An 18,940-nucleotide genomic window follows, 5' to 3' on the forward strand; every position below is an offset into this window, starting at 1 on the left:
CACTTTGTATCAATAGGTAACTTCACATCTGAGCAGACAAGTATCACATGTGGAGTTCCCCAAGGTTCCATCTTGGGACCCCTTCTGTTTAACATCTACATGCTCCCACTGGCACAGATTATAAACAACAACAAAATAAACTATCACAGCTATGCAGATGACACACAAATATATATCACAATGTCACCAGGAGACCGAGGCCCTGTACAGGCTCTTGGTAAATGCAATGAGGAAATCAATGACTGGTTGTGCCACAATTTTCTCCAGCTAAACAAAAACAAAACTGAGGTAATAGTCTTTGGCGCCAAAGAAAAACGATTACAGGTCACCAGAGAACTTCAATCTATACATCTAAAAACCACAAACCAGGCGAGAAATTTGGGTGTAGTGATGGATGCAGACCTAAACTTAGAAAAACACATTAAGACAATAACAAAGTCAGCTTACTATCACCTCAAGAATATATCAAGGATAAAAGATCTGATGTCTCAACAGGACCTGGAAAAACTAGTCCATGCATTCATCTTTAGTAGGCTTGATTACTGTAACAGCATCTTTACAGGTCTACCTAAAAAATCAGTCAGACAACTACAGCTCATTCAGAACTCTGCTGCTCGAGTCCTCACTAAGACCAAAAAAGTGGACCACATCAGTCCAGCTCTGAGGTCCTTACACTGGCTGCCTGTCCATCAGAGGATAGACTTTAAAGTTCTGATGCTGGCCTATAAAGCTCTGAATGGTTTAGGACCAAAATACATCAATGACCTCCTGACCCAGTATGAACCATCCAGATCCCTCAGGTCATCTGGATCCGGTCTTTTATCAGTTCCCAGAGTCAGAACCAGACACGGAGAAGCTGCATTCAGCTTTTATGCTCCTTATATCTGGAACAAACTCCCAGAAAGCCTCAGATCAGCTGAAACACTCAGTTTATTTAAATCCAGGTTGAAGACTCACCTGTTCTCAGCTGCATTTGAATAAAGCACCAAATCCACACTTTAAGCTTAAATTTCAAAACTTACATTTAACTACTGATTTTATCTACTGTTCTGATTTTATCTGTTTTGATTTTATATACTGTTGTTTGTTTGTTTGTTTGTTAATTAGTTAGTTAGTTTATTTGCTTGTTTTAATCAATTTTAAATCATGCTTTTTATTTGTTCTTGTTTCTAATGTCTCTGTAAAGCACTTTGAATCACCTTGTTGTTGAATTGTGCTATACAAATAAACTTGCCTTGCCTTGCCTTGCCTATGTTGATGTAGCACTTACGTGGAGTTACATAAAGTACCGATGGATAATTACCAAAGTAATAAGCAATTTGGGCTAGTGTCAGAAGACTGAGAACGACTCTTAGAGCTCTGGTACACGAATGGCAGAGAAACCAGACAAACACAGTTATGTGGCTTTAAAAGTACTTTAGTGATGTTAAGCCTTGTAAAAGAAATTTGTAAACAACACAGTATTACAACAGGTTTTAACAGAATGTCAAGTATAAAAATTTCCCCCAAAGTAGCAAAAAAAAATAGAATTAAATAAAATTGTGCACAAGTAAAAGAATTAGTCTTTTTTAAGTCCAAATGGTACCGGTGGGGCCCATAGAATTCGTCTGACAAGGAGTGTGTGTGTGATTGTCTGTCCTACCGTACTACTTGTACAGTAGAGGATTGTAGTCCATCAATGTGCAAATGAGTGTGCGTGTACATGTATATCGTCTCCTAGGATCTTGGGTTGGCTCGCCATCCAGTGAACACTGGAACACTCTGGGTTCTGGAATCGCTGACCTGGTCTTTGGATTCGTCCCATATAAAAACCTGACCTATAAACAATGGCCAAATATATGTCACGTGCCCTTTAAGGATAACTCTCACAAATTAAACTAAAGTAGTGTCACAGTGCAGTAACTACTATTCAGATCAGCTATCATCAATTCAATCATCATCAGTTCAGTCATGTTGTACAACATTAAAATATCAAGTTTCAAAGGTTAAAGTATCAATATCCAAAATTTCACAGTATCAAGGTTCAATACTTATTTGTAACCTGCAGTAACATTAAAGATTATCTACAAGGTTGCAAACATGCAGGAATTATAGTCACCATATAATTCACTTTCATTGTAAACATTAATTACATCCATCAAAATAACTCACTGTACATATATATCTAATCACAAATAAATAAGTATATTACCCCTTTTAAGAAATGGAATAATATGCAAATGCTTATCAGAAATTGAACAAAGTGCAAATAATCAATTTCAATAACACGTAAACACAAGGACTCAGTCCACAAATAGGAGTATTAAAATAGACGTGCTTAATCCCGCTTGTACCATAGGCCTACCAGTACAAGTGGAAATACACTAAAAATTACCTCCAAGTGTTCAATACTGAGTATTGTAAAACAACTGATTGACATCAAAATTTAAACAGGAAGCAGGATAAAGTCTGATTACAATTATCTCTCATAAAGTTATTTTTAGCTGCTTTAACCATTTACAGCTTTTCATATGTTAATGACTTAGTTAACGATCTAACTAGCATAACAACAGCGTTTCAGAGACATCGAACAACTGTACCCACACTCCGCACATCACGTGTCTGATTAGCCACATTTAGCTTACCGCCGTCGAGTGGATGCTCAGCATTTACATGGAGCCACAGCTCAGTAAACCCTCCGGTTTCGCTCTGCCCTTGACAACAAAAGTGCAAATACATAATTTGTGAAAAATATCAGTTTAGATGGGGGTTTTTTTTTAACTCGTTAGAGGTTAATTTCTCCAGCTTACCGATAACAAAAGTTTTAGTCCGTCTGCTCTGTTCGGCTGTAGAAGCAAGAGACTGAAAACTTGGGAGCTGGTACTAAGGAGGGACAAGAGCTGCCTAGAGCTTCACCGATTGGCTGACATGTGAGGAGTGGGGTAAAACAATTGGCTCTCATCAGAGCTCATCAACCCTCTGAGAAAACTTAACCCTTGTTTGACCAGAGCATATCATATATAATCTGCATCCCTTCTATGTTTAAATAAATATTTTGATCTCATTTCACTTTCATTAACAGGGACAGTAAGAACAGAACAATGAACATTAAATGTTTTAATTTTTCTTCTCTTTCTGTTTGAGATTATTTTAGGAACTGGGTTACACCCTCCCCTCTTGAATTCATGCAAGTCCCTTTGCATGTCTACTGTGAACTGCATCATCTAAGAACAATAATTCAGCTTTAGAATTTAAAGAGTCAATGAAAGCTGTGGTTAAACCCTGAAATAATGATTTGACCACAGTGACAAGGGGATTTCCCAATTCAGCATAGTCTAGCCTTTTTGGTGGCTGGCGACTTCTTTCTGATCTTCGAACAGGAATTTCTTTGCTTGTTTGTTCATCTCTCTCTTTGTTTACTGTTTCCCTGTCAAATATCAAGTCCTCTCCTTCCTCATCACTCCCTAACATGTCCGAAAGAAGTAGGATTTGTTCATCCCTCATGTCAGGGCGATCCGTAGAAGGTAAGTCTCTTTCCTTTTCAGGTTCGTCATTTCCGGGTAAGTCTCTTTCCTTTTCAGGTTCGTCATTTCCGGGTAAGTCTTCCCCATACAAGGCTTCTCCATAACTCGCAATCTGATTGTCATAAGGTTGGTTATGGTCAGCATGACTGGCTGGAACAACATCGGAGATGGTGTCTGCACAAGCTGGAGCATTACCAGCCAACTTGTCTTGATCTGCAGTCACATCATCTTGACCAAGACTTGATTTATGGGTCAGCAGAAGATCTCGCTTGACAATGTACGCCGAGTCATTTGGCACTGATCTATCTGCAAACCAGTGGACTGAAACAATATCATCCTCGTCCGAGGGGTGATCTGCTCTTTCATTGTCTTTCTGAGTGGTCCGTCGCGTTCTGGGCCTTTTCTTGGGTTCTGGTTGTTCAGGTTTCACTTCCTTGGCTGCAGAGAGGAACCCACAAGGGAGTAAGAGGTCTCTGTGTAGGGTGCGTATGGGGCCATCCCCGCCCTCTGGTTTAACAGTGTAGACGGGGAGGTCTCCAGCTCGTTTCACCACCACATAGACGGTCTTCTCCCATTTATCGGCGAGTTTGTGTTTTCCTCGAATGCGTATGTTCCTGACCAGCACTCGGTCCCCGATTTCCAAGGTAGATGTGGTCACATGTTTGTCAAATCTGGTTTTGTTCCTTTCGGCTACCTTTGCAGCACTCCGTGTAGCTATTCTATAGCTCTCCTCAAGATGGGATTTGAGGTCCTTAACATATTGGGAGTGTGACTTGTTTTGTTGTTCTCTCACAGGTAAACCGAAAGCCAAATCGACAGGCAACCGTGGCTGACGCCCAAACATCAGCTCATACGGTGTGAATCCAGTTACCTCGTTCTTGGTACAGTTGTACGCATGAACTAAAGGCTTTACAAAATCCTTCCAATGTGACTTGTCTTTGTTCTCCAGAGTTCCAAGCATACTTAAGAGTGTTCGGTTAAAACGCTCCACCGGGTTGCCCCTGGGGTGGTACGGCGTAGTCCGAATCTTCTGTATGCCTGCTACTTCACACAGCCCCTTGATCAACTGAGACTCAAAATCAGGCCCTTGATCGCTGTGTAATTTTTCAGGAATGCCATAGTGTACTATGAAATGGTCCCACAGACACTTTGCGACAGTCCGAGCTTTTTGGTTCGATGTTGGGATAGCGACTGCATATTTAGTAAAATGATCTGTGATGACAAGAACATCTTTCACATTACTGCTGTCTGGTTCAATGGATAGGAAATCCATGCAGACTAGCTCGAGGGGTCTTGTCGTCATGATATTCACCAAAGGTGCAGCCTTCTCAGGTAACGTTTTCCTGCGCACACACCTGTGGCAGGTCTTTATCTTTTTCTCCACATCTGAGGACATTCTTGGCCAATAGAACCTGGCTCTGACCAGATCGAGTGTGCGCTCTATTCCCATATGACCCATATTGTCATGTAGGCTTGTCAACACAGACTCTCGCAGGTCTTCAGGTAAGACCAACTGGTAATGTTTATTACCGCCTTCTCTTCGTGTTCTGTAGAGAATGTCATTGCACAGCTCGAACCTGTTCAACTCTCTCAGCAACAGGACTACGTCTGGAAGTTCTTTCCTCAATGTGGGAGGGGGTTTCTCCCCACTCTCCATCTGGGTAATAACATGTCTGATGCACCGATCAGATCTCTGGCTGTCTCTGAGATCTGCCGGTGACAGGTGGGGAATGATGTGTAAGCCTCCCAATGTTTCTTCCTGCTCAAAGCTGTCAGGTATAGCATCTCCAGAAATGGCAAGACTTTCGACAAGGGTTATACCTGCATCATCACCCAAAGCTTCAGAGGTGGTTGAATGATAAACAAACTGTCTCTCACAGATAGCATGAACAACGTCCTGATCGACTGAGTCAATATTGTCTGGATCTGACAGATGTTGTTTTGCGAACTGGCATATCCGGTCTCTCTCTTTTTGAGATGTAAGGTCATCAGGTAGCCTGCCATGAGGACGACGCGAGAGTCCATCGGCATCTCCATTTTGTTTTCCAGAACGATACTGGAGTCTGAAATTGAAGGTAGAGAGGGACGCCAACCACCTGTAACTGGTTGCATCGAGTTTTGCTGAGGTGAGGATGTAGGTCAGAGGGTTTGAGTCTGTGACAACGGTGAACTGATTGCCATAGAGGTAGTCACTCAGCTTCTCTGTTACAGCCCACTTTAAAGCCAAAAACTCGAGCTTATGTGCTGGATAGCGGGACTCACTACTTGACAAACCTCTACTCGCATAGGCGATAACCCGCAGCTGTCCCTCCTGCTCCTGGTATAAGGCTGCTCCAAGGCCCGTAGTGCTCGCATCCGTATGAAGGATGTAAGGCAGCTTTGGGTCAGCAAAGGCCAGGACTGGAGGCGACGTTAGCTTGTCAATGATAGTCTCAAATGCTTTCTGGCATGCAGGGGTCCACCGTCCATAAAACGGCTCCTTTGGATCATGATACTGATTACTCCTCCCTTTTGATTTACAATGCTTCCTCAGTGGTGGATAACCGGACGTTAGATCGTTCAGCGGTTTCACAATACTTGAGTAGCCTTTAACAAACCGTCTGTAATATCCACAGAACCCAAGGAAGGATCTCAGCTCCTTAAGGTTCTGAGGGACTGGCCAAGTTTTAAGTGTGGCTGTCTTTTCTGGGTCAGTTTCTACTCCGTGTTGAGAAACAACATGCCCCAAGTACCGAACTGAGGACTGGAAGAACTTGCACTTCTCGGGGGACAGCTTTAAGCCATACTCCTTTAAGCGTTCCAGGACTTTCATGAGTCTGGCTTCATGCTCCTCAAGGGTTTTCGAGAAAACTATGAGATCATCCAGGAAAACAACAACTTCCTTCAGATTTATGTCTCCCATGCATCTCTCCATAAGCCTCTGAAAAGTACTTGGCGCGTTTGTCACTCCCTGTGGCATACGGTTGAACTCCCAGAAACCTAGTGGACAGACAAAGGCAGTCTTGGGCTTGTCACTCTCTGCAACTTCGATCTGATAATAGCCGGATTTAAGATCGAGTGTACTGAACCACTTGGAACCTGAGAGTGCGGTGAAGGTGTCATCCAGTCTTGGGAGGGCGTATGCATCTTTCACTGTTTGTAAGTTTAACTTACGGTAGTCAACACACAGACGTACCTGACCGTTCTTCTTCCTGACCACAACAATTGGCGAAGAGAATGGGGACTCGCTCTCGCGGATTACTCCAGTTGCGAGAAGCTCTTGCAAATGCTTTCGAACAGCCTCTATGTCGTGCGGGTGAATCGGTCGGGCTCTGTGTTTGAATGGTGTCTCATCTGATAGCTTAATGTGGTGTTTGACCTTGTCCGTCCTTCCAAAATCCAGATCAGTCTGGGCGAAGACCTCTGGCATACTGCTCAGCTTTTGAGTAATGCGGTCTTTCCAGTCAGAAGGGATGGGAGAGTCGGCAAAGTCAAATGTCACACTAGAGGTCCTGGATGGTTCACACTCTGATGGCTCACTCACAATTTGTTTGTGAGATAGGACAGTCTGTATTGCACTGAGTTCTGCAATCACACTCTTTGCTGGGATGGTAATGTCATGCTCTGACTCATTGGAAACTACTACAGGTAGCTTGCACAACTGGTTATTTGGCAAGTCAAGGAGACAGGTTTGCACCAAAAGCCCCCCAGGCAGGGAAGATACTGAAGGATATTCCAACAGGGCAGATCTCTCAGTGTAAAATTCCTTGATTGATACTGTCCCCTCAAGAACGACTGTTTTCCCAGCTGGGACGTTCACTTCATCCTTGCCACGCATCCTCACTAATCCAACGTTTTCATCTGAACCTTGCTTTTGCCGCAACTCCAGTACTTTGAGTACGGTTCTGTACCCATGAGGAATGGGATGGTAGCCCTCTGGGTTTGCCTCTCTGTACATTTCATACACTACATCAAGAGTGTTTGTTCCTATCAATACACAAGACTTCGTTAATGTCCTGGTGTCTGGGACTACTAGAGCTAGCGTTTTGACTTCTAGTTCAGCACCAAGAAAGTCTTTAGGAAAGGTGATTCCAATCTCAACATAACCCAGGTAAGGTACAAGCTGCCCATTGGCCCCTTCAACCTCCAGAAGGTCATGTAGTGGCTCTATCTGTTGCTCAGACAAATACTGGTCATAGTAGGACTTGGTGACAGTGGTCACTTGAGAACCTGTGTCAAGGAGACAACTGCACACCTTACCTTTGATCGTGACTTGACCTGTACTCTTTGTGCCTATGAGCCTCTTAGGTAGTCTGAAAGGTTGTTCTCCAACATGGGATTGCCTCAAAGTGGCCTGTGCTCTTGGTTTAGCTTGACTTCCAGATTTAGCGGGACGATGTTGACCTGCTTCAGTCCCAGTTTGCCCCACAACTGAGACTGCGTCTAAAAATCCTGGTCAGCAGATGGAGTGTTTTGCATCTCCCAAATGCGACGCTTCTCTCTCAATTGCTTCCTCTTATCAGCGACAAGAGTGGGGTCTGGGTCATTACTGCAACTTGCTGAGATGTGGCCATCCTGACCACACTTGAAGCAGTACCATGGTTTTGGCTGGGTGCTCTGCCGCAAGTTGGCAGGCTTCGCACTTGTGACCTTGATGCTAGGTGTTGCCATAGCCATCTCACGTAAATCACACTCGGCCTTGTCCTTAGGCTTCGAGCTTTTCTTCTGTTTCTTTGCCATCAAATTAGTAAGCTGACTCTGTAGGGATGCAACTTGCTTCCTCAGATCTGTCAACGGGTCAGAATCAGATTGAGTCACTGCCTGTAGCTCACTACAGGTGCAAGTCTTTTGACAGTGCGCCACAACCCGCTGCCGGGTTGAGCCAAGGTGTTTCTTCATCCGTGTAGCTTTAGCTGCCAGTCTATCTTCTTCTGTCCGGAGCATTAATAGAAGTTCTGAGAATGTTGGGGGTTGGCTTTTCTTGTTTTCAAGATTAAGATCTGAGAGCAAGGTGTGGTCCCAACATCCACGACAAAACTGCTTGAGAATGTGTTTATCGGCATCCCCAGCAGAGACTCCTCCCCTCTTCAGAGTAAGGTTCAATGCGCCCTGAAGACGGCAGAGGTACGCAGAGGCCTTTTCACCAGGATCCTGAAGAGTGTTCATGAATTGGGCGAAAAGCTCCTCTCCATCTTCCACTGTTCCAAAAGCTGCATCCAACAACTGAAGGTAAGTCTCAGGTGTAGCTTCTGGGCTCAGTCTGTTGACAATGTCAGCTGCAGGGGACAACAAGCTCTCAAAGATCTTTCTAGATTTTTGAAGTTCAGACATGGCAGGGTCTTTCCTGAGAAGTTCGACATGTGAACGCCATGTGTCATAATCTGTCTCACCGCTGGGTCTGGGGATCCTGCCAGAGAATGACCGGAGTCTCATTGGAGAATATGAATGTGCAATCAAGTCATCTTTCTTCACGATGTGTTCCACAATGACTTTCTGAATTTCAGGTGGGTTGAAACTGTTTGCCGCACTAAATGGGCTCTTTTTGAAATCAACAGGTAGGTGTGGCTCCGCACCACCTTGAATCAATCCTACCTGGGGTGGATCTTCAGAAAACTGCTGGCGTGCAATCTCAGAAGTTTCAAGAGAGGGGTGAAGCTGGTTCTCCCTGTCTGGATCATCAACTTGCATGGAGGAGAGCATACATTCATCATCGGTCTCTGAACTCCCAATGATTTCACTGATCTCTGTCATCATCGACTTCAGTACCTCTTCAAAACTTTTGCCACTCAGTTTTGCCACCTGCTTTATTTCATCTAAGTAGGACTTAGTAGCACTGCCACCCACCTTGGCAGTGTAAACGCTGGAGAGAGCTCTTACATGGTATTTTACACCGGGCTTCCCTTCAACTTCATATGTGTATGGCAAAAGATCAGTTAAGGCATCAATGGCGTTACCACTTCGGTACTCGACGATCAGGTTTTTGAAAAATTCTGAGTTTGGATCTACAACTGGGACGGCTCTAAAGGTACCATACTGCTTCAAAAAGTCAAGAACCCCTTCATCATCCAATGAATTGAGTGTACCACTAACAATTACTGCATTGGGGACTTTGATACCTGAGCTCAATACAAAATCCATCTTGTGGCAATAGCAAAAGATGTTTCAATGACAATACACACTTTAAGGAGGTTTCACTGCTGATATTCATGCACCAAAGAGCTCCTGGCTGGCTCGCCACTTTTGTAGCACTTACGTGGAGTTACATAAAGTACCGATGGATAATTACCAAAGTAATAAGCAATTTGGGCTAGTGTCAGAAGACTGAGAACGACTCTTAGAGCTCTGGTACACGAATGGCAGAGAAACCAGACAAACACAGTTATGTGGCTTTAAAAGTACTTTAGTGATGTTAAGCCTTGTAAAAGAAATTTGTAAACAACACAGTATTACAACAGGTTTTAACAGAATGTCAAGCATAAAAATTTCCCCCAAAGTAGCAAAAAAAAATAGAATTAAATAAAATTGTGCACAAGTAAAAGAATTAGTCTTTTTTAAGTCCAAATGGTACCGGTGGGGCCCATAGAATTCGTCTGACAAGGAGTGTGTGTGTGATTGTCTGTCCTACCGTACTACTTGTACAGTAGAGGATTGTAGTCCATCAATGTGCAAATGAGTGTGCATGTACATGTATATCGTCTCCTAGGATCTTGGGTTGGCTCGCCATCCAGTGAACACTGGAACACTCTGGGTTCTGGAATCGCTGACCTGGTCTTTGGATTCGTCCCATATAAAAACCTGACCTATAAACAATGGCCAAATATATGTCACGTGCCATTTAAGGATAACTCTCACAAATTAATCTAAAGTAGTGTCACAGTGCAGTAACTACTATTCAGATCAGCTATCATCAATTCAATCATCATCAGTTCAGTCATGTTGTACAACATTAAAATATCAAGTTTCAAAGGTTAAAGTATCAATATCCAAAATTTCACAGTATCAAGGTTCAATACTTATTTGTAACCTGCAGTAACATTAAAGATTATCTACAAGGTTGCAAACATGCAGGAATTATAGTCACCATATAATTCACTTTCATTGTAAACATTAATTACATCCATCAAAATAACTCACTGTACATATATATCTAATCACAAATAAATAAGTATATTACCCCTTTTAAGAAATGGAATAATATGCAAATGCTTATCAGAAATTGAACAAAGTGCAAATAATCAATTTCAATAACACGTAAACACAAGGACTCAGTCCACAAATAGGAGTATTAAAATAGACGTGCTTAATCCCGCTTGTACCATAGGCCTACCAGTACAAGTGGAAATACACTAAAAATTACCTCCAAGTGTTCAATACTGAGTATTGTAAAACAACTGATTGACATCAAAATTTAAACAGGAAGCAGGATAAAGTCTGATTACAATTATCTCTCATAAAGTTATTTTTAGCTGCTTTAACCATTTACAGCTTTTCACATGTTAATGACTTAGTTAACGATCTAACTAGCATAACAACAGCGTTTCAGAGACATCGAACAACTGTACCCACACTCCGCACATCACGTGTCTGATTAGCCACATTTAGCTTACCGCCGTCGAGTGGATGCTCAGCATTTACATGGAGCCACAGCTCAGTAAACCCTCCGGTTTCGCTCTGCCCTTGACAACAAAAGTGCAAATACATAATTTGTGAAAAATATCAGTTTAGATGGGTTTTTTTTTTAACTCGTTAGAGGTTAATTTCTCCAGCTTACCGATAACAAAAGTTTTAGTCCGTCTGCTCTGTTCGGCTGTAGAAGCAAGAGACTGAAAACTTGGGAGCTTGTACTAAGGAGGGACAAGAGCTGCCTAGAGCTTCACCGATTGGCTGACATGTGAGGAGTGGGGTAAAACAATTGGCTCTCATCAGAGCTCATCAACCCTCTGAGAAAACTTAACCCTTGTTTGACCAGAGCATATCATATATAATCTGCATCCCTTCTATGTTTAAATAAATATTTTGATCTCATTTCACTTTCATTAACAGGGACAGTAAGAACAGAACAATGAACATTAAATGTTTTAATTTTTCTTCTCTTTCTGTTTGAGATTATTTTAGGAACTGGGTTACATTGAGCTTTCTCACATGATGCCATTGCTCACATTATTCCGCAACCGGCTGCCTGTGGTTCCTGGAGGTTTCTGACTCTTGCTGGATGAAATCATTCTCAAAGAACGATGTAGGACATAAAAGAAACTGGACTATAAAATAAAATACAAAACAACCGAAATGTCAAACACAGAGACAAGAAGATTCATACCAGAGGCAGAGAAATAGGATCAGACAAAAATAAGAAGAAAACAAAAACAAGACGGCGGGAGGAACGCACAGTGAACACAGAGACTAAATATTGCTAAACCTCACAAAACTATAACAAAGAAAACAAAAGAGGAATCATAAAAGACAATAGCCAAGAATCCAACGTTCCCAAGCAACACAAAAAGTCCAGGACCGTGACACTGTACTTATTATTACTTATTATAACTTAAAAGCTCATAATTATACAATTAACTTTCGGATGCTGATGTAATTCGTCTAGATGTTTTTCGTGGCCGGCGTTTTGGCACAGCGAGGAGAGAACAGGTGTATTGTTGATGCGAGTTCCACAAAGTGTGCCAGTTAAACCGTGACAAAGAGTCAGCATGCACAAGAGCAGGACCTCTCCAAAGCTGAATGCAGCTGTGCTTTTCCCAATGTGTCAAACAAAATGGCTGTTGTGAATATGGTCTATTGATAGGACAATATCATTTGTTCAAGTGTAAGGGGGAAAAAAATCTTGGTTAGGTTTATTCACAGGCTTGAATGAGTGAAGCAGAGAAACAAAACTGGCTCAAACCTGTATTCAGTCCCCAGTGTGCCACACAGTGGTACCTTTGGGTTGCCTTGGAGCTTAATTAAGTACTACAGGCTTGTCTTGAGGCGGAGAGTTCGAATACAATGACAGGTGTTACTAATTACTCTGATAATGGCTGCATTTCTTTCAGGTGTGCTAGTTCGACAGATCTGACATTGTGGCTCACAAGCACATCTGAATGGATTAGAGCTATCATTCATTTTCCTACATACGCCTCTTCTTTTCTTGTAAAGACAATACAAAAAATGCTACAAAGGCCTCGCTGGCTATTTAAAGCTTGTAAGAGATTTTGCTGTTGTTACTATGCTGGAGAGTTTGGTTTAGAGTGCTTTAGTACACCACTGATTGCAATAAAAGAAACCATAAGCTAAAGGTCGATGGCAACCGATAGCTGCAGTGGAAGTTCCCCATGTCCCACTCAATCACTCATTGCTCCTATTGCTTGTGCAGGCCACTGTGAATTACCACATCTGTTTTCACTGACATTTCATCCACTACAGTAACTTTTCTTGGTTCTGGGAATCTCTAAGAATATTAATCCTACATTAATGTAGTTTTTGTCTGCTAAATTATGAATAGCTACAACGTAGAGGTTATTCTTTTGGAAGGATTTGCATGTGTGTGTGTTATTTATTTAGAATGAATTTAAATAATTTATTATGACATAGTTAGGTACTTTGGAATAGCAGGTTATAGTGGTGTAAATATATATTTTGAATATATTTACAATGTCCCCAAATAAGTATAATTTAAAAAAAAAAAAACTTTTTTCACTTCATGTTTATTACTAAAAATAAAAAATACTGAAAAATGAAATGAATGCTACACATGTACTATATCCATATCAATAAAAATAATGAAAAATAAATATACTCAAATTTTTGTCAAGTATAATTGTCCATTTTAACAGGGCAAAAAATAAAGGTCTGCACTTTGTATTTTTTTCCACTGCAACACAAAGTATGTTTAAAATGAACAAAAAAAATATTATAGATATATAAATATTAAATATAATACTATTTTTCTTAAAAGTAAATAGTGCCCAGAGAGTGAGCTGCCTTGGCAGAGATGCTTTTTGTTGTGGATAAAATCTACTGATCTCCAGAGTCTAATGAACACCCAGCATGTGCATCGGATCTGTACATAATGAAAATAAGTGTCATTCTATGTGAGATGGTTATCTCATACATCTTATTGCCAGTAAAGCTAAAGCACCCTTCTGATTGGGCAGCTTCCTCCACCAGCATCACCATTTTCTGAATACAAATGCTCTTACACTGCACATTTTAATACCTATATTTAAATTAGATAGCATCTCACATGCATGCTTAAGAAGTTAAGATCCTTGCCCTGTAGGATTATCAAATGCTGTCATGGATTTTTTTATTTTCCAAAAGTGAGGAACGCATCACCTTTTTCTCTCACTTTGTTTTCTGCAAACAACCATCTGATTATACAACCTGTCAGCAATTTTATGTTCATATCATTACTACATTTCTCCTTCAAAAAATAACAAAATAGCCTCAGTACTTCTGATCAGTGGCCAAAATCAAAAAGAAATGTTAGCTTACTCCTCAGACACACCAGACTGGTCAGCAACACCCCGGCAACTTTTATGTTGCATAGGTATATTTGCTGGTGGGTTTGGCAAATGATTGCAGGAGGTTGCTGGTACATGCTAGAGGAAATTGGTCACTGAGAGGGCGGTGGGCCACAAACCTCCTTGTTATTGCTTCGGTGGGGAGCTGATTGCAATAGTTGCCTATTGTTTGCATGGAAGATGCCAACTTGTCTGCTAACACTCATTAACTACTTAACCACAGGTTGGTTTTTCATGACCAATTTCATCAACTGACTAAAGGTATCCCCCAGCAACCGCTTGCCAACCAGTTGGCATATACACTGATTGGTCTTAAGGCCTGCAAGACTGGGGCTTTAGCAATTAGCAATCACTTTACTAGAAGGTTTTAAAATTTCTGTACTTTTAGGTGACAGGAGACATGTGGCCTGGTCAAAACACAGAGAGCTGCACTCTAAAATATCTTTAAATATAGTAAACATACCTTGTGTGCCACAGACTGCTCCCAAACACGAGGGGACAAGTAATGCCTCTAAAACACTTAAGTTGGCTTTATTAAACGTTAGATCTTTAGCTGGGAAAACATTTTTAATTAATGATTTAATCACTGAGCACAGCCTTGATTTTATGTTTTTAACTGAAACTTGGTTGGACCAAAATAACAGTGGAGCTGTTCTCATCGAGACGACCCCTCCTAACTACAGTTTTATCAGTGAGGCCAGGGTGAGCAGGAGAGGAGGAGGGGTTGCTGTCTTATTTAATGAATCATTTCAATGTAAGCAGCTATCTCCTGGAAGTTTTCAGTCTTTTGAATATGTGGCTTTACAGCTGAAGGCCCCATCCAAAGTTGTGTTTCTTAATGTTTACAGGCCTCCCAAATACTGCACAGACTTTTTTAATGACCTCAGTGAACTGCTGTCTGTGATCTGTGTTGATTTCGACTGTGTAATTATTGTTGGGGATTTTAACATCCATGTGGACAACCCTCAGGACAAAGGGACTAAAGACCTGAGTAACACTCTGGGCAACTTTGGGCTGACTCAGCATGTAACAGAGGCCACACATAATAGAGGACACACTCTTGACCTACTGATCTCCAAGGGCCTGAGCATTTCAAAGGTTACTGTGTCTGATGTGGGCCTGTCTGATCATTACTGTGTTTTCTTTGAAAGTAAAATCTCAGCCCACACAAATATAGCAACAGCAGTGATCACAAAACGGTGTATAACTGAAGACAGTAGTGAGATCTTTAACCAGGTCTTCCCATTAACACCTGACCTGTCCAAAGGTTCAGTCAATGAGCTCGTCAATAGCTTTAATGCAAAAATGTTAAATGTAATGGATACTATTGCCCCCATTAAGGTGAAGGTTATCTCTGGAAGGAAAAAGTCTCCATGGAGAAACTCCACACTAGTGAAAAATGAAAAAAGAGAGTGTAGGAAAGCTGAGCGCAGATGGAGAAAAACAAACCTCCAGGTTCACTATGACATCTATAAAGAGAAACTTCACAATTATAATTTACAACTGAGGAGTGCAAGAAGGTCCTACTTCTCTGACATCATCACTAAAAACAGCCATAATGCTCGGGTCTTATTTTCTACAGTTGACAGGCTAACAAACCCTCCTGTGCCAGTGGCAGCTGAACTTCATTCAACCATGGCCTGCAATGACTTTGCCAAATTCTTCACAGACAAAATCCAAAAGATTAGACAAGCAATTGGTACATCAACAGCAGATCCAGGATATGTACTGTGTCCACCGAAAAACTGTTTAAACACCATGAAAAAGTTTCACCCTATTAACAGCAAAGACCTGGAGGACATCTTAGGTCAACTGAACTCCTCCTCTTGCTGTTTAGATGTCCTGCCAACAAGTTTTTTCAAAAAGGTCTCAAAGACTTTAGAGTCAGACCTGTTACAGATCGTCAACTTTTCCTTAATGTCAGGTGTGTTTCCAGAACCACTAAAAACTGCTGTAATCAAACCTATACTGAAAAAGGACAATCTTGACAAGACACAAATGAACAACTACAGGCCGATCTCAAATCTCCCATTTTTAAGTAAGATCATTGAAAAAGCAGTTTCTCAACAGCTCAATTACTTCTTAAAACAGAATAACTGCTACGATGCCTTCCAGTCAGGTTTTAGACAGAACCACAGCACTGAAACCGCTCTGACCAAAGTGTTTAATGACATATGTCTGAACACAGACAGTGGAAAAATGTCAGTCTTAGTTTTACTGGATCTCAGTGCAGCATTTGATACAGTTGACCACAACATATTACTCAAACGACTGGAGAACTGGGCAGGTCTTTCAGGAACTGTACTAAACTGGTTTAAAACATACTTAGAAAACAGGAAATACTTTGTATCAATAGGTAACTTCACATCCGAGCAGACAAGTATCACATGTGGAGTTCCCCAAGGTTCCATCTTGGGACCCCCTCTGTTTAACATTTACATGCTCCCACTGGCACAGATTATAAAGAACAACAAAATAAACTACCACAGCTATGCAGATGACACACAAATATATATCACAATGTCACCAGGAGACCGAGGCCCTGTACAGGCTCTTGGTAAATGCATTGAGGAAATTAATGACTGGTTGTGCCACAATTTTCTCCAACTAAACAAAAACAAAACTGAAGTAATAGTCTTTGGCGCCAAAGAAAAACGATTACAGGTCACCAGAGAACTTCAATCTATACATCTAAAAACCACAAACCAGGCGAGAAATTTGGGTGTAGTGATGGATGCAGACCTAAACTTAGAAAAACACATTAAGACAATAACAAAGTCAGCTTACTATCACCTCAAGAATATTTCAAGGATAAAAGATCTGATGTCTCAACAGGACCTGGAAAAACTAGTCCATGCATTCATTTTTAGTAGGCTTGATTACTGTAACAGCATCTTTACAGGTCTACCTAAAAAATCAGTCAGACAACTACAGCTCATTCAGAACTCTGCTGCTCGAGTCCTCACTAAGACCAAAAAAGTGGACCACATCAGTCCAGCTCTGAGGTCTTTACACTGGCTGCCTGTCCGTCAGAGGATAGACTTTAAAGTTCTGATGCTGGCCTATAAAGCTCTGAATGGTTTAGGTCCAAAATACATCAGTGACCTCCTGACCCAGTATGAACCTTCCAGATCCCTCAGGTCATCTGGATCCGGTCTTTTATCAGTTCCCAGAGTCAGAACCAGACACGGAGAAGCTGCATTCAGCTTTTATGCTCCTTATATCTGGAACAAACTCCCAGAAAGCCTCAGATCAGCTGAAACACTCAGTTTATTTAAATCCAGGTTGAAGACTCACCTATTCTCAGCTGCATTTGAATAAAGCACCAAATCCACACTTTTAAGCTTAAATTTCAAAACTTACATTTAACTACTGATTTTATCTACTGTTCTGATTTTATCTGTTTTGATTTTATATACTGTTTTGTTTGTTTGTTAAGCTTAAATTTCAAAACTTACATTAACTACTGATTTTATCTACTGTTCTGATTTTATCTGTTTTGATTTTATATACTATTTTGTTTGTTTGTTTGTTTGTTTGTTTGTTTGTTTGTTTGTTTGTTTGTTTGTTTGTTAAGTGGGTTTAGAGCTCTGGGTAGCTCCCCAACTGGGTCTAGACTGGGTCTAGAGAGTATTTTAAATTCAGGGAATTTAAAATAGAAAGTAGCTCGTCCACAGAAGGACTGGTAGCTCCCCTTACGATAAGGGTTCAGATCGCGCGAACAGGTGTGAAATGTGTGTGTTTAGTTAGTTTGTTTGTTTGCTTGTTTTAATCAATTTTAAATCATGCTTTTTATTTGTTTTTGTTTCTAATGTCTCTGTAAAGCATTTTGAATCACCTTGTTGTTGAATTGTGCTATACAAATAAATTTGCCTTGCCTTGCCTTAACAGCAACTGGAGTCAACCTTCAGCAATCATCCACAAACCAGTCTGAGAATACACATTTTCCCCAGTGACCAGTGGTTGCCTACTGGTCACAACTGGTTTAGGCCCATGTGACCGGGGCTTTCTCCAAAGAGAATCGCTTAAAATTGATGTTATATGAATATATTGCAGAATAGTGTGATATATTTTGTGTCTGTGGGGAAAATACTGACAGTTTTGGAGGGAGAAAATCACCCAGGATAAATTAACACTTGGGATGGGTATTAGTCTGAATTAAAACAAGATTAACAACAATTTAAAGAGAATTTAACAATTTGCAGTGAGGCTGAGTGACTGAAATACACTTGTGTAGAGTCAGAAAAACCTGAATCCAAAATAAATATATAGACTGGTAATGATATTAATGCAGTTGCTCATGGATTTAAAAAGAAAAACTACAATCTGATGTCTGACATTTTAAGAATTTAAAGTTTTCTTTCACTAAATTCTAATTTAAAGCTCAGAAATTGGATGAAAAAACATCAGGGCTTTTTTTTTAGTAGTTACAGAGTTTTGGTTTGGGGGGTTTTTAAACTCCCAGCAGTAATGAAATGTCAGTCTCTAATATTACTTGATAATTTGTGCCACTCCTGATGTTTATCAGGGTTTTATCGCAGTGGTCTGTCACTCTGCCAAATGCGTCGTACAAATTAGATTAAGGCGGCAGTGCAACTTCTTCTTTGCAAATACTTTGCAAGTCATTTAAGTCGTTGAGTGTGTGTAATTATGACACTTAATCCAACTTCCTTACAGTAATGGAACAAAATCATCTGCAGCGAAAAACAAGCAAAGAAGTAGTGCTGGTGCACAGATTAACATGATTTAATGCTAATCTTGCAGATTGGGGCATTATTAGCCAGTGATTACGCTGCTAATCTTGACCCCGGTGAGTAGGCCAAGTGGTTTAGTGGTTTCCAAGGGTTATTTCTGTCCCTGTCCTGCAGTCTACTGATCCAGTGACATATGGCATGCTATAACAAGCCAAGATCTTCAAGCGTCATCTAACTGTGCCGTCATTGTTTT

The 18,940-nt window shown here is 41.0% G+C and overlaps 1 protein-coding gene and 1 long non-coding RNA gene across 3 annotated transcripts; both read right to left on the reverse strand.

Moving 5' to 3' along the window:
• Positions 1-285: 285 nt before the first annotated feature.
• Positions 286-4,059, reverse strand: LOC308396124. The gene is made up of 3 exons (XR_013971511.1): positions 2,790-4,059; positions 2,625-2,688; positions 286-1,817 (listed from the first exon to the last, which is right to left on the reverse strand). It is a non-coding gene; the product is annotated as an uncharacterized lncRNA (long non-coding RNA).
• Positions 4,060-7,509: 3,450 nt separating this feature from the next.
• Positions 7,510-17,443, reverse strand: LOC308396125 (zinc finger CCHC domain-containing protein 18-like). 2 transcript variants are annotated; one of them, XM_080881224.1, is made up of 3 exons: positions 11,254-11,290; positions 11,090-11,153; positions 7,510-10,282 (listed from the first exon to the last, which is right to left on the reverse strand). In XM_080881224.1, the coding sequence occupies exon 3, from the start codon at positions 9,618-9,620 to the stop codon at positions 7,926-7,928; it is 1,695 nt and encodes a 564-aa protein (XP_080737350.1). In that variant the 5' UTR covers positions 9,621-10,282; positions 11,090-11,153; positions 11,254-11,290; the 3' UTR covers positions 7,510-7,925. The 2 variants fall into 2 exon arrangements, with proteins under 2 accessions (XP_080737350.1, XP_080737349.1); XM_080881223.1 differs by having other exon boundaries at positions 11,090-17,443.
• Positions 17,444-18,940: the final 1,497 nt, after the last annotated feature.

Source organism: Rhamphochromis sp. 'chilingali', assembly GCF_963969265.1.
Source record: "Rhamphochromis sp. 'chilingali' genome assembly, chromosome: 4".
NCBI lineage: Eukaryota > Metazoa > Chordata > Actinopteri > Cichliformes > Cichlidae > Rhamphochromis > Rhamphochromis sp. 'chilingali'.